General features: G+C 37.1%; 2 protein-coding genes across 4 annotated transcripts; both read right to left on the bottom strand.

The window, feature by feature from the left end:
• Positions 1-33: 33 nt before the first annotated feature.
• Positions 34-10,920, bottom strand: LOC122092609 (potassium channel SKOR-like). 3 transcript variants are annotated; one of them, XM_042662829.1, is made up of 14 exons: positions 10,484-10,920; positions 9,288-9,512; positions 9,128-9,191; positions 8,543-8,882; positions 8,044-8,339; positions 6,910-6,990; positions 6,444-6,653; positions 5,677-5,775; positions 4,856-5,077; positions 4,336-4,521; positions 2,084-2,159; positions 1,683-1,977; positions 590-711; positions 34-456 (listed from the first exon to the last, which is right to left on the bottom strand). In XM_042662829.1, exons 1-14 carry the CDS (start codon positions 10,687-10,689, stop codon positions 188-190), a joined length of 2,691 nt encoding a protein of 896 aa, XP_042518763.1. In that variant the 5' UTR covers positions 10,690-10,920; the 3' UTR covers positions 34-187. The 3 variants fall into 3 exon arrangements, with proteins under 3 accessions (XP_042518763.1, XP_042518764.1, XP_042518765.1); XM_042662830.1 differs by lacking the exon at positions 6,444-6,653; XM_042662831.1 differs by lacking the exon at positions 6,444-6,653 and having other exon boundaries at positions 34-441.
• Positions 10,921-12,133: 1,213 nt separating this feature from the next.
• LOC122092612 (pentatricopeptide repeat-containing protein At5g56310) lies at positions 12,134-15,371 on the bottom strand. Its single transcript, XM_042662834.1, has one exon. It carries the CDS (start codon positions 14,984-14,986, stop codon positions 13,337-13,339), a length of 1,650 nt encoding a protein of 549 aa, XP_042518768.1. The 5' UTR covers positions 14,987-15,371; the 3' UTR covers positions 12,134-13,336.
• Between the last annotated feature and the right edge of the window lie 103 nt (positions 15,372-15,474).

Below are 15,474 nucleotides of genomic sequence, written 5' to 3'. Positions count from 1 at the left end.
AAAAAAAAAAAAAAAAAAAAAAAAACCACTACTAGAGGGGATCTCTCTGGGTTCAACATTTATAATGCAGTTATGCTTCTTTGATACAGTTATACAGAAACAAACCCATCACATTTAGGGTAGGGGGGCTAATATCCAAAATATAAGGTCAAGCTGACCAAATATCAAATGACAACAGGCAAACTTATCATGTACAGTAAGTTTCACCACCCAAATACAGCTTCTGACCATCATAAATCATGTCCACATCGAGGATTCTACCCGCATCTTCAGATAAAATGCAGGCTGCACCCGAGTAATTTAGCTGCTCTGATGCCATCTTGATGAGCTCTTCAATAGTGTGTGTGATCCACAAAACAATTCCTGGTGTTCTTTTTTCCTCTGGATCCCATGGATGGAAGGGAAATACTGTGCATTTCCTTGGTTGCATTTTATCAGTTTCTGGGGATGAAACTACTGTTATACAACAATAACAAGAGTAAATGAAATTTAAAACATATCATGAAAACTTTTTTCAATGTCTAGCTTTTTCATCACGTTGTCCAGTTTCCATTACTAGGAGGGAAGTTGGAAATAGAGTTGACAATACCTTGGATTTCTTGAGAGCAATCATGGTATTTAGACAACTGAACAGACTTTGCATCTTCCAGGAGCTTGATCAAATTCTTGTTGCCACACATATGGGCTTCATCAAGAGGAGTGTTCCCCCATCTGCAAAAAAAAGGTGTAGGGGGGGAACAGTTGTCTTTTGTTCATAGAATTTACCAGTCAAATTATGTTGGGTAGGATTTATCATTAGGCTTTCATTATGATCCAAATCAGCATGCCTATACTTCCAGAAATCAAAAGTGATTGGCTGATTGAATCAGTGGCCACCGATCTGATCTGGATCAGCCGATACAGCCAACCCTGATCGATTTCTAGAGGTATTGGCTAGTACCAGCAAGTATTGGCTGGATTGGAGACCTCCGATCCGATCTGGATCGAGCAATCTGCAGATCCAATCCCAATCCTTGAAACCATTAGCAAAGTGAAAAAGAAGATCAGGGAACAATTACGATGCCAAAATTGAGAAATAAAGCATGTTGTCAGGCTGTTTGTCAATTCAAATAAATTTCATTCCCAGCATCCTTATCAGGATCAATTTTTACTGTGGGGATTGGCTTGGCGAGGGGTCAAATCCTGATGTTTCAATCTGTGTTCTTTCCAAGTGTGTCATCCATGCTGAATGATCCTATCTTTCAATTCTATTGATATTGATTATGATTTGGTGGGTCGAATAGAAATTGATTTTTTTGCTTTGAGATACCAAATTTCATTTTCTTACATTGTCCCATGGACATGTTGTAGACAAAAACCTATTACTGTTCACCTTGGTAGTCCTAGGATCGTGATCTAATTTCAACTGAGAAAGCAGAGAAGAGAAAAAAAGTTACACATGGAATGGAAGTTTTGAGTCATGTTCTGGATTTCTGTCTTGTATTTTCAAAATTGACTAATAAGTTGAGTTTGTGCCAAAGATCTGGAAATCAGATAAGAATAAACAGTCAGACCAGGACCTAGGCATGACTGGTCCAAGAGAGGGGAAGGGATCATGAATAGCTTATATAGGCATGAACATATGGATGTTATAAAGTCCTTATCTAGTCATCACGACAAATATTCAGGTCATACGGTCATACCTGTCCTTAGATAATACACTGGCACCAGCTTCTATCAGTATTTTGGCCGTTAAATATAACCCCTCGGCTGCAGCTATATGAAGTGGTGTTCTGTGATTATAATCTTTGGAGTTCGGATCAATGCCATGGGACAACAATAATTTTAGGTAGTCTGTATCGCCGCTTGCAACAGCCTTACAGAGACAGTTACCAGCATCATCAATATTTAATGTTGCTCCTTTTTTAACAAGCAAAGAAGCCACCCGATCATGTCCATTCTTGATTGCTTCAAGTAGGGGTGTGTTCCCAAACTTATCTATTATATTAAAATAAACATTACTAAGATATTCTTCCAATACAACTAGTAAGAAGTGTGAAAAAAATTGAGAACATGAATGCAACAACAAAAAATTTAAGGTTACCTGAATTATTAATGTCCACACCTTTTTGAATAAGGAAAAATATAATATCTTCATATCCTCTCGACGATGCAAGATGCTGTTGAGATCAAAATTTCTTTTTATTCAGGATTGAGGTGCACATACACACAGACGCTGGTAACGGTGCAGTTACAACACCTATAATGATCACAATACAGATCTACCCCAAGATAACAGATAAAAAAGAACCCATTTGTCACCTATTGGGTACATACTCAAAAATTCCTATCACTTCCTCTATTGATTAAATAATTCAGGATCAAATACACGACCTAATTGTCTTGAGCATTATGCCAAAAAGATCAAGAACAGGCAGCCTTTGCCAACTCTAAAACAAGCATATGAGTACAACTATTTATTGTATGTGTTTTTCTAGCAACATTTAATTTAAAAGAAAAATGGAGGTGAGGGCTACATATTTAACATCTACTATCACAGGACATTGCAATGCAATACATGATAGAACAAAAAAAAAAAAATACAGAAAACCCTAATGAAATATAACCCCCTTGACATTCAGTGTTGAATATTTTGGATGGATCAATAAGAATCCATGGATACTAATGTCTGGTTCCTTGAAATATATGGTGAAGACATTATTACACGTAGACACTGAAGTCATATGCCATACATCATTAACAGACATACTTAAGACAGTATGTCATCTTGATGTTTTAAGTCTGTATACCAGGCCAAGGCCCCTTTTGAGGATTCCAATCCTTATTAGGATTGTGGTACCTTTAGATAATTAAGTGGGATAAGACAAATGGGTGCTATGCCAATGTGAATGTAGATAACCTAGTTAATCTTATTAATAGCGGTATCAATGTTAAATTAGCATTTTAGGAGGCTACTTGTCAATGATCCATATCCTGTCAATTTGAGACTCAAAAAACAATAAGCAAGGTCCCATATGGGATGTTGAGAATATTTCTCATATGCCATGTGAATCTGAGAAAGTTGATTCCTTCCCAATGTCCAGTGATGAATAATAATTCTACGTCAAATGTCTGTGATGAGGACAGTCAAGAGGCCAATATCTTTGAGAAATTAGGATCCAGTCTATTGGAGACAAGTAAATATGGAGAAGGTTTTCAAGATATTTCAAAATGTCAACAAAACTTTTGGAACCTTAACCAAGACTTTGCCATTTTTAAGGGGTTGATATGAAATGTTAACACATACTTTTGTCCATATGAAAAAATTCACAGATTCATCGCTCTCACCTATTTAAATTTCCAAATATTGGGAAAACAAAACAATCTTGAGGGATGGGCAAGAGATGGTCTTAAACTTCCACAATTTCTTACTTGAACTGCCACTTCAGTGTAAATCTAAAAATGTAGATAAATCAACTGTTGTAACCTTTAAATCTACTAATAACTCCTAAAAATGGAAGAACTGTGACTATAACAACAAGATTGTAAGGTCAGTATCCATCATTGAGCTTATCATTCCACATTTTAGATGAAAAAAAAGTACTGTACTTGCATATGCAACCAACCATCATGACATGATTACCAGCCACATATACTGAATTGCAGTATTTTCAGTCCCTGAAACTAAAAATTAACAAAAATAAAAAGTGAAAAAGATGACCATGATTTTTCCCTAAAATTTCTGTCAATAGTCCTTCCTCTCCATGAAAAGAAATCAGGTAACAAATAAACAAGGAAAAGAGGGAAGAGTCACTAGCCCCAATATTTGTTAAAGAAAAACAAATTGTTGCTAACAAATCTTCTGGGGAATTAACAAAAAGAGAAAAAAGGATTAAGCACAATTTCATAAATACAATATCCAGAAGCAATTAGACCACACAAACATGGTTATATATGTCTGTTGAAACAACAAAGCTAAGTGGCTCGAGAACAGGATCAATAATCAGAATTTTTGGCAGACATCCGAACTACCAAATAAGAAAAAAAGAGGCAAAGTCTCAGAAATTTAGCAACCTACCAATTATATCTATTTATAAAATTAATACTTTGTTGATTCCCTGATATAGTTAATTTTAAGCTGAGCCAAATAAATGCCAAAGCACATTTGTAAACCTTGGCTATGAGATGAGCCAATGGATTTTGCTGGTTCTAGTAGAAATTATACTCCTACTAACACTCCAACCAAGTAAATGAATGCTCTCATCTCCGATGCACAGCAATCTAAATAATGCATAAAACAGAAGAAACAAACCAAACCAACAAGATGGTATGAATTTCCCTACGTAAATTACCTACCAAAGGTGATCTTCCATCATAATCTGTCTTATTTGGATCTGCCCCTGCATCGATCAAGCTCTTTAGTTGATTCAAATCTCCATGATATGCAGCATTGTTCACCCTCAAGACAAGTTCAGATTCTTGCATGCCAATATGAAATGTGATGTCAGATTCCAATTGCTTTAACCGACGATTTTCCTTTCCCTGTTATTTGGTGGATTATCAGAAATGTTCAACACGATTCCTTTTCATTTAAAAACAGCAACAAACAAACTAAGCCTTATCCCAACATTCCTTTTCATTTAAATTTCCCGTGAAATAATTGTTAAAATGTCATAGGTTGAGTTACAAAAAATTCTTTTCTTGTAAAGCAGATTAAACATAATACAGTTTCTTTAATACCTTGTGCATTTTAAGAGCATTAACAAAAAGTTTAACGAAAAAGATAGAGAAAAAAAAAATGCATTGATATGGAGAAAAAAATGTAAAACAAACAAAAGGAAATTGACTTTAAAAAACATTGTCATGAAAAAATTACCTCTAGAAGGTTCCTCAAGATTGTCCTCCCATCAAAAAAATATATTTGTAGGATATTTGTGAAAGATTGTTTATCAAGCCGTAAGAGCCTACATAGTTCACGAACTTGAACTGTATGAGGTTGAGGAATGTTGCAGAGAATGGAAATTTCTCCGAATGAGCTGTTAGGTTGCAAAAGTGAAACAGCCTCTTGTGATGCATCTTCCCCTATACTAACCTCCTCCTGAACAGAAATTATTTTAGATGAGATACTGAACTGCAGAAATGGCAGAAATATGGAATAGGAATGTCTTGCAAATGGAAAATTGGAAATCAATATAACATATGAAAAAAGTGCAATTTGTCACACAAAGTAGCATATGAAGGAAAGTACAATTTGTAACACAAAATGCCAAAAAAAGGATATGCTTTAAGTTTTCTAAAAGACGACAATCAACCTATATTTATACATCCTTAGAGCCCCATGGTATAGGGTTTAAGGAATGTTAGCAGCCAGCAGCAACAAATGTTCTATGGGAATGATATATTTCCTTCAATACCGGCATTCCAAAGCTAATTTTAATAAATATCACACAGAAAAGTCATAAATAAATTTTATTGACAGGCATTCTTTCATGTTACCTTTTTGTAAAACAATAGGCAAGTCACCTCATTATTTCTCACTCGATGTAACAATTTTGTTTAAGATAGCCTTGAGCCAGACTACAGTCATATCATATTAGAACATTGAACATAGACCAGTGATCTTGTGAATGGGACATACAAACAGAATAAAATTAAGTTTGGCTGGAAACAAGATTTGTAAGTATAAGTAATTCATACCAGTATACCATGGAAAACAAAATAAAGTTGGTCTATGACACTGCCCTGTTCCATAATCACTTCGCCTGGAAGAAAAAATTCTTCATGGAGCCTGATTACCTGATAGAGGAGAATGTGTAAGAGGAAGAGGAGAAAATCCAGTTTCTATCAAATTATTAGGATCTATGATTAATTCATATTGTAAAATTGAAGATGAGAATTACACATTAATATTTTATTCCACTGTAAAATAAGAAAATACAAATTTGGACATAGCACTTTCCAAATAAGAAATGTTCAGGAATGTGGTAGAACCAGTAAGTTGAATTTGCATGGGGAAACAAAAGAGGTAACGCTGCATCTGCAAGCTTGTTTTCTCCAACAGCCTTTGACCAGAAAGACATACCTTTGGACCAAGTGACCATAATCAGAAGCTCTAATCTATATCAGAGTTTTACTCTGTGTTAATTAAAACAATCACGGGACTCTATTGCTGCAACAAGAGACCCAATCTCTGAGATAGACATTGCCTCTTTCATTCTGAATGACCTTTCTGCTATGACTAATTTCGGAGATAGGCAAGTCTCTTAATAAACTTATTTATGCACTTCAGTGTCATCAATAGAACAACAATAACAACAACAACAAACTCAACCTTATCTCAACTTAATGGGGTCGGCTACATAGATTCGTACAAAGCAAAATAGAAAAAGTCCAAAAATAAAATGGGAAAGGAAAATATTTAAGATGAGTGTAGGACAGTGAGAATAAGAGGAAAGAGGCACAACCCAACAAGTGAAGAAAGTCTCAGCTAAATGGGGTCGGCTACATAGATCCTTGCCCTCCAATAGGCTCCCCGAGGTCATACTTCGGACAAGGCCGAGACTATGCATGCCATTCCTCACCACTTCTTCTATGGTCATTTTAGGCCTGCCCCTAGCTCTTTTGGCTCCTTCCATCTGGTTCATATCACTCCTCCTTACTGGGCATCCCAAGGCCTCCATTAAAAGACTAACATGAGTACCATGATAAAATTCTTTCAAAGCATTAGAAAGCAAGATGGGCAGTCATTCTAAATTAATTAATTAATTAATGCTGCTGAATACTCTATGCAAACTGATAAGTTAGTTAGTTGGGTATTTTTTATAAAGAGAAATGACATGCTGTCTTTCACCATTCGGCCTTCAAAGACAATATTTACATGTAAATTATATGCAAGTATTGGTCTTTCACAATCATAATCAAATCACTTACAATCTGATTGATGAATTCTGATGAGCATCCTTTAAAAAGATAAACCTTTTCAATGAATGGCTTATATAATTTTTGAGAAATCTGCAAAAAAGGATCAGCTTGTTATAGTATAAGCAGAAAAATTTTTAAATTCATTTGAAAATAAACAATTAAATAGGGAGATCATATGAGAAAAATATAGATTTCTTTAGAATAAGTAGATTTGGTCTGACGCCAAGGAGGAACTCGAAAAAATTCAGATGAGATCTATTACAGAGAGAACAATTATCATCAAATCTCAAAGTTCTAAAAAATTTACATCTCAAAAAGGTACATTTACATTTTTTTTATAGTTAGGCCACAAGGAGAGTTGAACTCATGACCTCTTAATTTTGAGGGTTTGTCCTTGTCAACTGAGCTACCCCCTTGGGTAAAAGGTACATTTACATGGTACATCTAACCTTTGTCTTATCTTTCAATCCAAAGGCATGCAGAGTAAACCCCAAACCCACCAGAATGAGCATCAGTTACTGTCCCAGGAAGTTATATCAGTATCTGCAAAATTCTTTTTTCATACCGGACCACTCTAGCAAGTGTGATCCAATTGTCACACAGATCTACTGGTTCTTGACTTATAATAGCTCTCAAGTAATTCTAGCGAACCTGGTCATCTATATTAGTAAGAAATTGATAATTTTCAATTTGATATTCATGATTTACTACCCTTTATTAGTTTTAACTATAAAGCTATATATACCTTATGCATTGTTTATTGGTTATTGGCAAAACCAAGTCACCTGAGTTGCCAAACACAAAAGCTTGACCTATATGCAGAACTGGTATTTCATACTCATGTGCATGTCCAAGTTACATAAAACATGATCATGCCGCAAGAGCACTTTCTTCATTCGTGCAACCCAGAGGGAGAAGTCCAAGAATATGTGTGGTCAAAGTTTTTCCATAAGGCTTTCTTGGTTCTGATGTAAAGTAGGCAGAAGTACAAAAGGAACCTACATTTTTAATAACAGAGTTTGTTTCATTGGAAATATCTCAAGCAGGAAAGAGGAAAAATGCAACTGCAGTAAAGCAACGAATGGATGCACTAGTTGCAAGCACTGAATCAGCAATGGTGTTTATTAAACTAATGTTTTATACCTTGGCACGAATAGACACAGGAATATCCTGGAGAACAGCAGCTTCGGTGTAGCTACTCTCATGTTGTAGCCTCAAGTGATCTTTGATCTGGTTACGAATATCCTTTCCAAGTTTGTTTTTGTTCAAATACTTGATAAGGTCCGTCATTTTATCCCTAAACCTTTCTGTTTTTGATCCTTTGACAATTAATGCTGTCATATTACCAATCAGATAAGCTCCTAAAATCATGTCAGAGGAGACAAAAATCATGATGAATACCATTTCTCTGACATTGACGGCATGTATATCTCCATATCCTATGACAAAAATAGCACAAGGAAAAAACAGTGTCATCCCAATTGTAAATAATACAATAGAAAGAAAATAAAATGAGGCATTTTTTATCCTTCAAACAATATATTTTGGATTTATCCTTATCAAGAAAGGATTAAGATAACTTTTAACCCTAGAAGTTTATTTCCCCACTTATTTCCACAATGTTAGGCCAGGAGAAATTTACCAATAGTAGCCATGCTGACAACGGCAAAATATAATGATGTGATGTATCGCTTCGCCAAATCAATATCTCTAAAGTTGGAATAACTATAGTCTCCCATTTTCAAACTTCCTATCCATGTCTGATTCTCTTTAGAGGGAGGCAATGTGGTAGCCAAATAGTAAAAGATGCAGGCAGCTGTGTGGGTGTAGTAAAGCTCAACAACAATAAGTTTCACAATTCTGGTGCAGAGATAATTGATCCTGATGTCTTTCTCCATCTTCTCAAAAAAATCTGTTACTCTTCGTGCCCGACTCAGCCTGATCCAAAGAAGGTATCTCACTTCTTCTTTCCTTTTAGAGGCCTGATTGAAGCAGAAAATATAATCATACTTGAACATATACAGTCAAATCTGAAATACTACAGATAAAGTGATGCTACATAAAAATTCATGAAGTAAATAATGAAATCTATTTGACTACCCTTAGTATTTAAAAAGAGAGCTGTTATAGATACCAATAACAATTTGTATGTGTATAGTTGTTCATGTATATGGTGATGAAAGTTAGTCAGCTTATCAGTGGATTGATAGTAAAATAGTACAGTTACCTTATAGATAGCATCCCATGGCAAACACCCAAGAAAATCTACTAGAAAATTAGATTTTAAGTACCTGTCAAGAACACAAAAGAAAAAAGAACTTCAGTATATGGTCATGCATGAGAGAGAAAGACACAGAGAGAGAGAGAGAGAGAGAGAGAGGACTGACCTTAAAGCAACCAGTTTGCGATCATAAACAATTCGATAAGTATGGGCATCTCTAAAAGCAAGGAAGAACTGGATAACAATGTCGACAAGAAATGCCGTTTGTCCAAAAATGTCAAGTAAGAACAAGTAATCCGGCAAACCCCTGAAGAATCCGAACTCAAATGGGGTGAAGAAGGATGAATAGATGGCCCATATCAATATGAAATGTGTCCATGCTTGATACCACCTGCATTATATTTTCTATTTTTTTAGTCCCAAATAAATAACTAGACTTTCCAAAACAAATGAAATGAGGGTAGATGTTAAAATGTGATGGTTTTTTTTATTTGATTTTGGGATCAATTATTAAATGGGAGACGACAATTATGGGATGGATTTCCCAATGGATCTAATTCGAAAGATCAATAAGAATCAGAACAGCTAGGCCAGTTTAAGATATGTATTTGGCCCTGCATCAGCATGGCGATCAAAGGAAGTATTAATAGAAACGTCAATAGGGGTAGGATTTTCATTTTTAATGAGAAGTAGGGTGATATCATCCCCATCCTATATTAATATAGGGATCATGCTACCTTGTTTAGGATCTTTTTCCCAATTACCCTTTTGAGATGCCTTTGCGTGGTATTTGATATTAACTTGCACGTTGGCATAATGGTCACGAAAGCAAATAAGGTTCTCTTGCCCAACTAGTAATTATAACTATTGGTAATTGTTTTAGAAAAAAAAAAAAAAAGCTAAGGATTATGTGTCAAGAAACACTTATATTTAAAAACATGAGACTTTGAGGCCAAATTAGGTTATGTTGTAATTGCAAATAAAATGAAAGGGAAAGTGAATTATTCTATTTCTTTAATTGCGAGCAAAGATTGAAACTACTTGGCCAGAACCCAAATAAGCAGCCAAATTTTCATCAAGTTTGTGCTCCCATGACTAATGGGAGGACGGAGATTTTATTCTTCTTCTTGTGGCTTTGCAGCTTTTGTCTGTGATGCATAGTTTCATACAGAGTTATGTATGAACACGGTCAACACTTTAACCATTTGATAGGAATACTCGATTCTCATACGCCAATCAGATGGCTGAAGTGTTGTCCTTTGTTTTCAACGACAGTTATCATCATTTCATTGGAGAGGATGCAAATTTCATCCTCCAATCGTCCATACCCTATACTATATGGATGCATCGTCGGAGTCAAACCTGGCATCAGGATGGATCATGAAGCCTCTGATTCCATTAAAAATGGCATTTTCCCGACTGAGTTGGCTACTGAGACTGAACTCAACCCAGAGTGAAGCGAATCGGTTTCCTCGGGATAATCCGCTTCCATCCCTCGGCTCCTCCAACTCGAACTCCTCCTCCTGCTCCTCCTCCCTCGAAGCTCTCTCATTTCCTCTGTTCATCATCTTCGCTGGCTTGATTACTCTTTAACTTCTTTGAAGCTTAACACAAGATATTGGATCACTCTTACACTGGGCATTTTGATATGTAATGTAAGAATGTCGAAAGGAGATTGGAAAGTTCAAATCATTGACACGAGTTTTCTTTGATTTCTTCCATATCTCAGATTCTCATCCATTAAATTTTCGAATAGATACCAACGAAAGAAGAGAAAAGTTGTCGGCCATGGAATCAATTCTGACCCATCCAGTTCATATGCGTCGCTAATTTACGCTTTAAACCGTATCATGTTTGATTGATGGAAATTAGATAAGCTGTGGGATCCATTCCAGTGAAATTTTGTTGGACTCTCTTCAATTTCACTGCCATTGGAAAAAGTTTTTTCCCTGAAAATAACACATTGGATAGAACAACAGTTTGACTGCGCCTTTGAAGTTGGGAATATAAGAATATTGAGCCGTGTATGGTGAAAAAAAACGGAAGAAAAAGAAGAGAATTTTTGGGAAGAGTGCGATTAATGGAAGTCTGGCATGGCATGTTCACCATGGAATCTATGAACAGAACAAATGTGTGTGTGTGTGTGTGTGAGAGAGAGAGAGAGAGAGAGACTCTACTACTGGAAACAAGTAAAGGGTATGAACTCCAAATACTTCTGATTATGAAAGTGAACCTCGAATTGATACTATCTCGTATGGGTGCACCAATTGGCTCAGTTGGCTGGGCTGTTTTGTGGATTTTAATGATGTTAAAGTGTGATATCAGGTCTTATAGATTAATGAATCTAAATCTGACATTCTTAGGTGACATTAAAAGACCAACTCAGTGCATGAGGCTCTCACTACTGCAGGGTCTAGGAGGGCCAAAAGGCGTTTCCAACTTTCCAACTTGTGACCAACATATTTCAATAATGCAAAACCTGCTTCCCTTACACATATCTACAAGAAGTTCAAGGAAAGATAAGCAATCATGAGGAGGTAGGTAGTTCAAAGGTCCATTACCCAGTGCTGGTCTGGCTTATGTAGAGAGGTGAGTTTGGAGTCAATCTTGACCTTGGTATTTTCCACAAAGTAGCCACCCTCAAGACTCAAATCCGGGCATTTATCCAGGCAGCCCAAACCTTAATGTTCTATTTACAGACATGTTTCGGTCTGGCCCGCCTTCACTTCCTCACTTAAGCCTCTCACTCAGCAAGTTCCATTCCTGATAGTAGACCAATTTGTTTAACATACCACTGCATAGCAATGACTAATAATATTCATCATTAAATCTTGTCAATTTTTTTCCTTTTGATAAATGTCTTGACAGTAAGTTGTGTACTGCTAAAATAGATAGATCACAACCACAAGGGCTATAGTGCATTTTTGTGATGCAATTCTTTGCACTGTCAGTTCTCCCTAAACATGGTTGAAATGAAAGAATAGGATGCAAGAAAAAGTGTGCATGTCAAGGTGAAGGCTTTTAAACATCTTCGGATTCTTTTTTAATGAGCAAGAATAATCTTCATTCAAAACAGACCACCATAAGGCCTAGCACAATGGTAGAACATCCAAGTCTATCAGTGACAATATGAACAGCAATGTAACAGTACAAATTTCACTAGTTGAGAACTTTAATCCAGTAGTAAATGATACTTCCAAATGTATCAGTCATCCCTCAAAGCAAAATCTCTTGTTAGTTCATGGCCCAACCATTTGCTACTCTGGATGCACTGGAACTAGGAGTTCAATCTGGTTGGAAGGAATCAACTCTATTATTGAGGTGCTGACATCTCCACATTCCAAACTCTTTTAAATCCATCCATGATCCATCTGATCCTATGGCAGTGTCTCCTCCTAATTATAATTTGTGCTGCAATACTGTAAACCAATTTCTCCAATCCCTGGATCAGCACCCATATCTCTGCTTAAAGTGTATCAACTTTGTGATCCCTTTCAATTCTACTCCTGCTGGCCCAGTATTTCCAGCCAAAAACTCTCATTAAAGTAAGTTTAAAGCTGTTCATAGATAAGAGCCCATGTTGCTCTTAATGTCATAGTCCCTTCAAAATCCTACCATCCATTTCTCACTTCAAATGCTCCAAATCCCTTGGCTGTAATTGTGGCTCTGAATTTTATTTTTTTTTGGTGATGGAAGGGATTCTCTTTTTGAGTGGGCAGAGGCGAGGGGAACCATTAGCGCCATGTGAAGCCAAGATCAGCGATTAGCAGGATGAAATCCCAAGTAAGGTGGATAAAAATCCATTAACAAAATAAGTTTCTTGTAAAACATCCACCAAATTTCCCCACTCCCAGGTAATCAGAAACAATTGATTGTTGATCATCAATTCTCTAGCCCCCACCAATTCCCAGACATCTCATAGTATTTGATATAAATCCAGCAATCAGATGGGGCCTGGTTTTCATAAGTTATGGCAGGTAAACAGCATCCACAAACCCTGATTGGTTAGCTGGTTCCTGAATCCATTTGGCATGAATAGCTACTAATCCAGTCGAACATTATCATTTCCTTAATAAAGTTGGACTTGTGTGGAGCTCAGGGTAGTATAACATGTAGCATTCTCTGCAGAGGCTGTAAAAGCTAGTCACATCTCACATGATATTATCCTCTTCAAACTAAAGTTAAGACAGAAGATTAATCATTTCCCAATTCTCTCTACTCAACATATTCAAAAGGCCCTACACATTCCTTTGGGACGTATCCTGCCATCTTTAATTGCCAGTTCATCTGATAGAGAACTTCATATATTCCTGCAGACTGAGGATGAGATTTGTCCCCCGCAACAAAGTCATAAACTCTGTTATTCATCTCAATGGAACTTCCTCCTGGTATCTTCTTCACACCCTTATCTCGCATCTCCTTCCTTACCATCCCAACTTCATTCCACCTCCCAAGGGCAGCATATATATTAGATAAAAGTGTGTAGTTCCCACTGTTATTGGGCTCCAACTTGATGAGATGCCTCAAAGCACTCTCTCCAAGCTCAAGATCCCCATGGATCCTAGAGGCTGCAAGAAGAGATCCCCAAATAGCTCCATTTGCTTCAAATGGCATCTCTCTGACCAGTTCCTTCGCCTCTTGGAGATAACCAGCACGCCCAAGAAGATCAACCATACAGCCATAATGCTCAATCTTTGGAGTTATCTGATAATGTGACCTCATGCTGTTGAAATACCATAGACCTACATCAACCAATCCAACATGACTACAAGCTGAAAGGATGGCAATAAAAGTAACTTCATTTGGCTTTATCCTTGCTTTCTCCATGCGAGAGAACATTTGGAGGGCTTCTCTGCCAAGCCCATGTAAAGCTAGGCTGGCAACCATTGTCGTCCAAGTTATAACACTCCTATGCTTCATATTTTCAAAAACTTCTATTGCCTTCCCTATACTTCCTGACTTAGCATACATGTCTATGAGGGCATTGTTAAGGGGAACAATCCTATGTAAACCAAGCTTATCTATGTAGTTATGAATCCATTCTCCTAACTCAAGAGCACCCAGATGGGCACAAGCCGAAAGGGCAGCTAGCATTGCAATTTCATCTGGTTCTACATCCTCAAGCTGCATTCTCCGAAAGATTTCTATTGCCTCACTTGGCCGGTTAACCTGAGCATAACCTGCAATTACGGCAGTCCATGAGATCACATTTCTCTCAGGCATCTTCTCAAACAGCTTGCAGGCACTGTCAGCATCTCCAACCTTCGCACAGCCAGCGACCATTGCATTCCACGAAGCTACATCCCTGAAATTCATCCCATCAAATAAACTTCGGGCATCCAAAATTACCCCGCAAGCCGAATACATCTGAATCAGAGCGGTGGCGACATGAACATCAGAGTCCAACCCAGTTCGGATTGCGTGGCCATGAATTTGTTTACCCACTCCAAACGCAGACAAATGAACAACAGCCTTCAATGCAGAAGGAAAAGAGTAGGTATCCGGTCGAAAACCCATAATTTGGATCCTATTATACAAAAGAATAGCCTCTTCTGCATAATCTGTTTTAGAGAGAGCCTTGATAATAGTGTTGTAGAGATAAATATCTGGTTGGGTTTTGAGACTGAACACCGAATACCCATAATCCATAAATCCCAAAATCGAGCATGTGTCGATAAATTTGCTAAGGAGAAGATTGTCCTGGTCGAGACCTCTAGTAACCATGAACCCATGTGTTTGATTAATGTGCTTGAAGTTGGAACAATGATCTAGCAAGGAAAGGAGGTTTGGTTCAATGGGTTTATACTCATAAAATTTCTCTTTGAAGGCAGGAGAAGATAACAGCCGAGAGACGGATCGTATCATCTGTTACAAAACAGAGCAGCAAGCTCCCCTCCCTTCCTCTGGTGGTACCTACTCACTCTTTCTTCCTTCGATCAGTCACATCGAAATTCCAAACAGTGGCTTCTCTTCTCCCTCGCCCACAAGGCCATATTCTAACTCTCAAGTCTCCCGAGCAAAACAGAGGATCCCGCATATCACAAGCTGTTCTTTCAACTTCCTACTTTGTACCTTCGGGGCTCCTATGCTACAAAGCACAAACCCTTCAAATCTCTTCCTATGAGAGCCAAGAGGTAAATATGTTTTTTTTTTTCCTCCTCTCCTCAAAGATTAACAAGTTTAATATCAATTTTGCCCGTCTTACCCATTTAATAGCTCTGGAGATCTGTAATATCCTCATTAAGGGCATATCATTTCATAATTAAAAAAAAAAATTCATGGAGTTGATACCACAAAAGGAATTTAACTTCTTGATGCTTATTAATAATTCTAATAATAAATATCTGCCTAGT

The sequence above is a fragment of the Macadamia integrifolia genome, chromosome 11 (genome assembly GCF_013358625.1).
Source record: "Macadamia integrifolia cultivar HAES 741 chromosome 11, SCU_Mint_v3, whole genome shotgun sequence".
Taxonomy (NCBI): domain Eukaryota; kingdom Viridiplantae; phylum Streptophyta; class Magnoliopsida; order Proteales; family Proteaceae; genus Macadamia; species Macadamia integrifolia.
The sequence above is the reverse complement of the archived record's forward strand: the minus strand, read 5'-3'. Positions and strand labels throughout refer to the sequence as shown.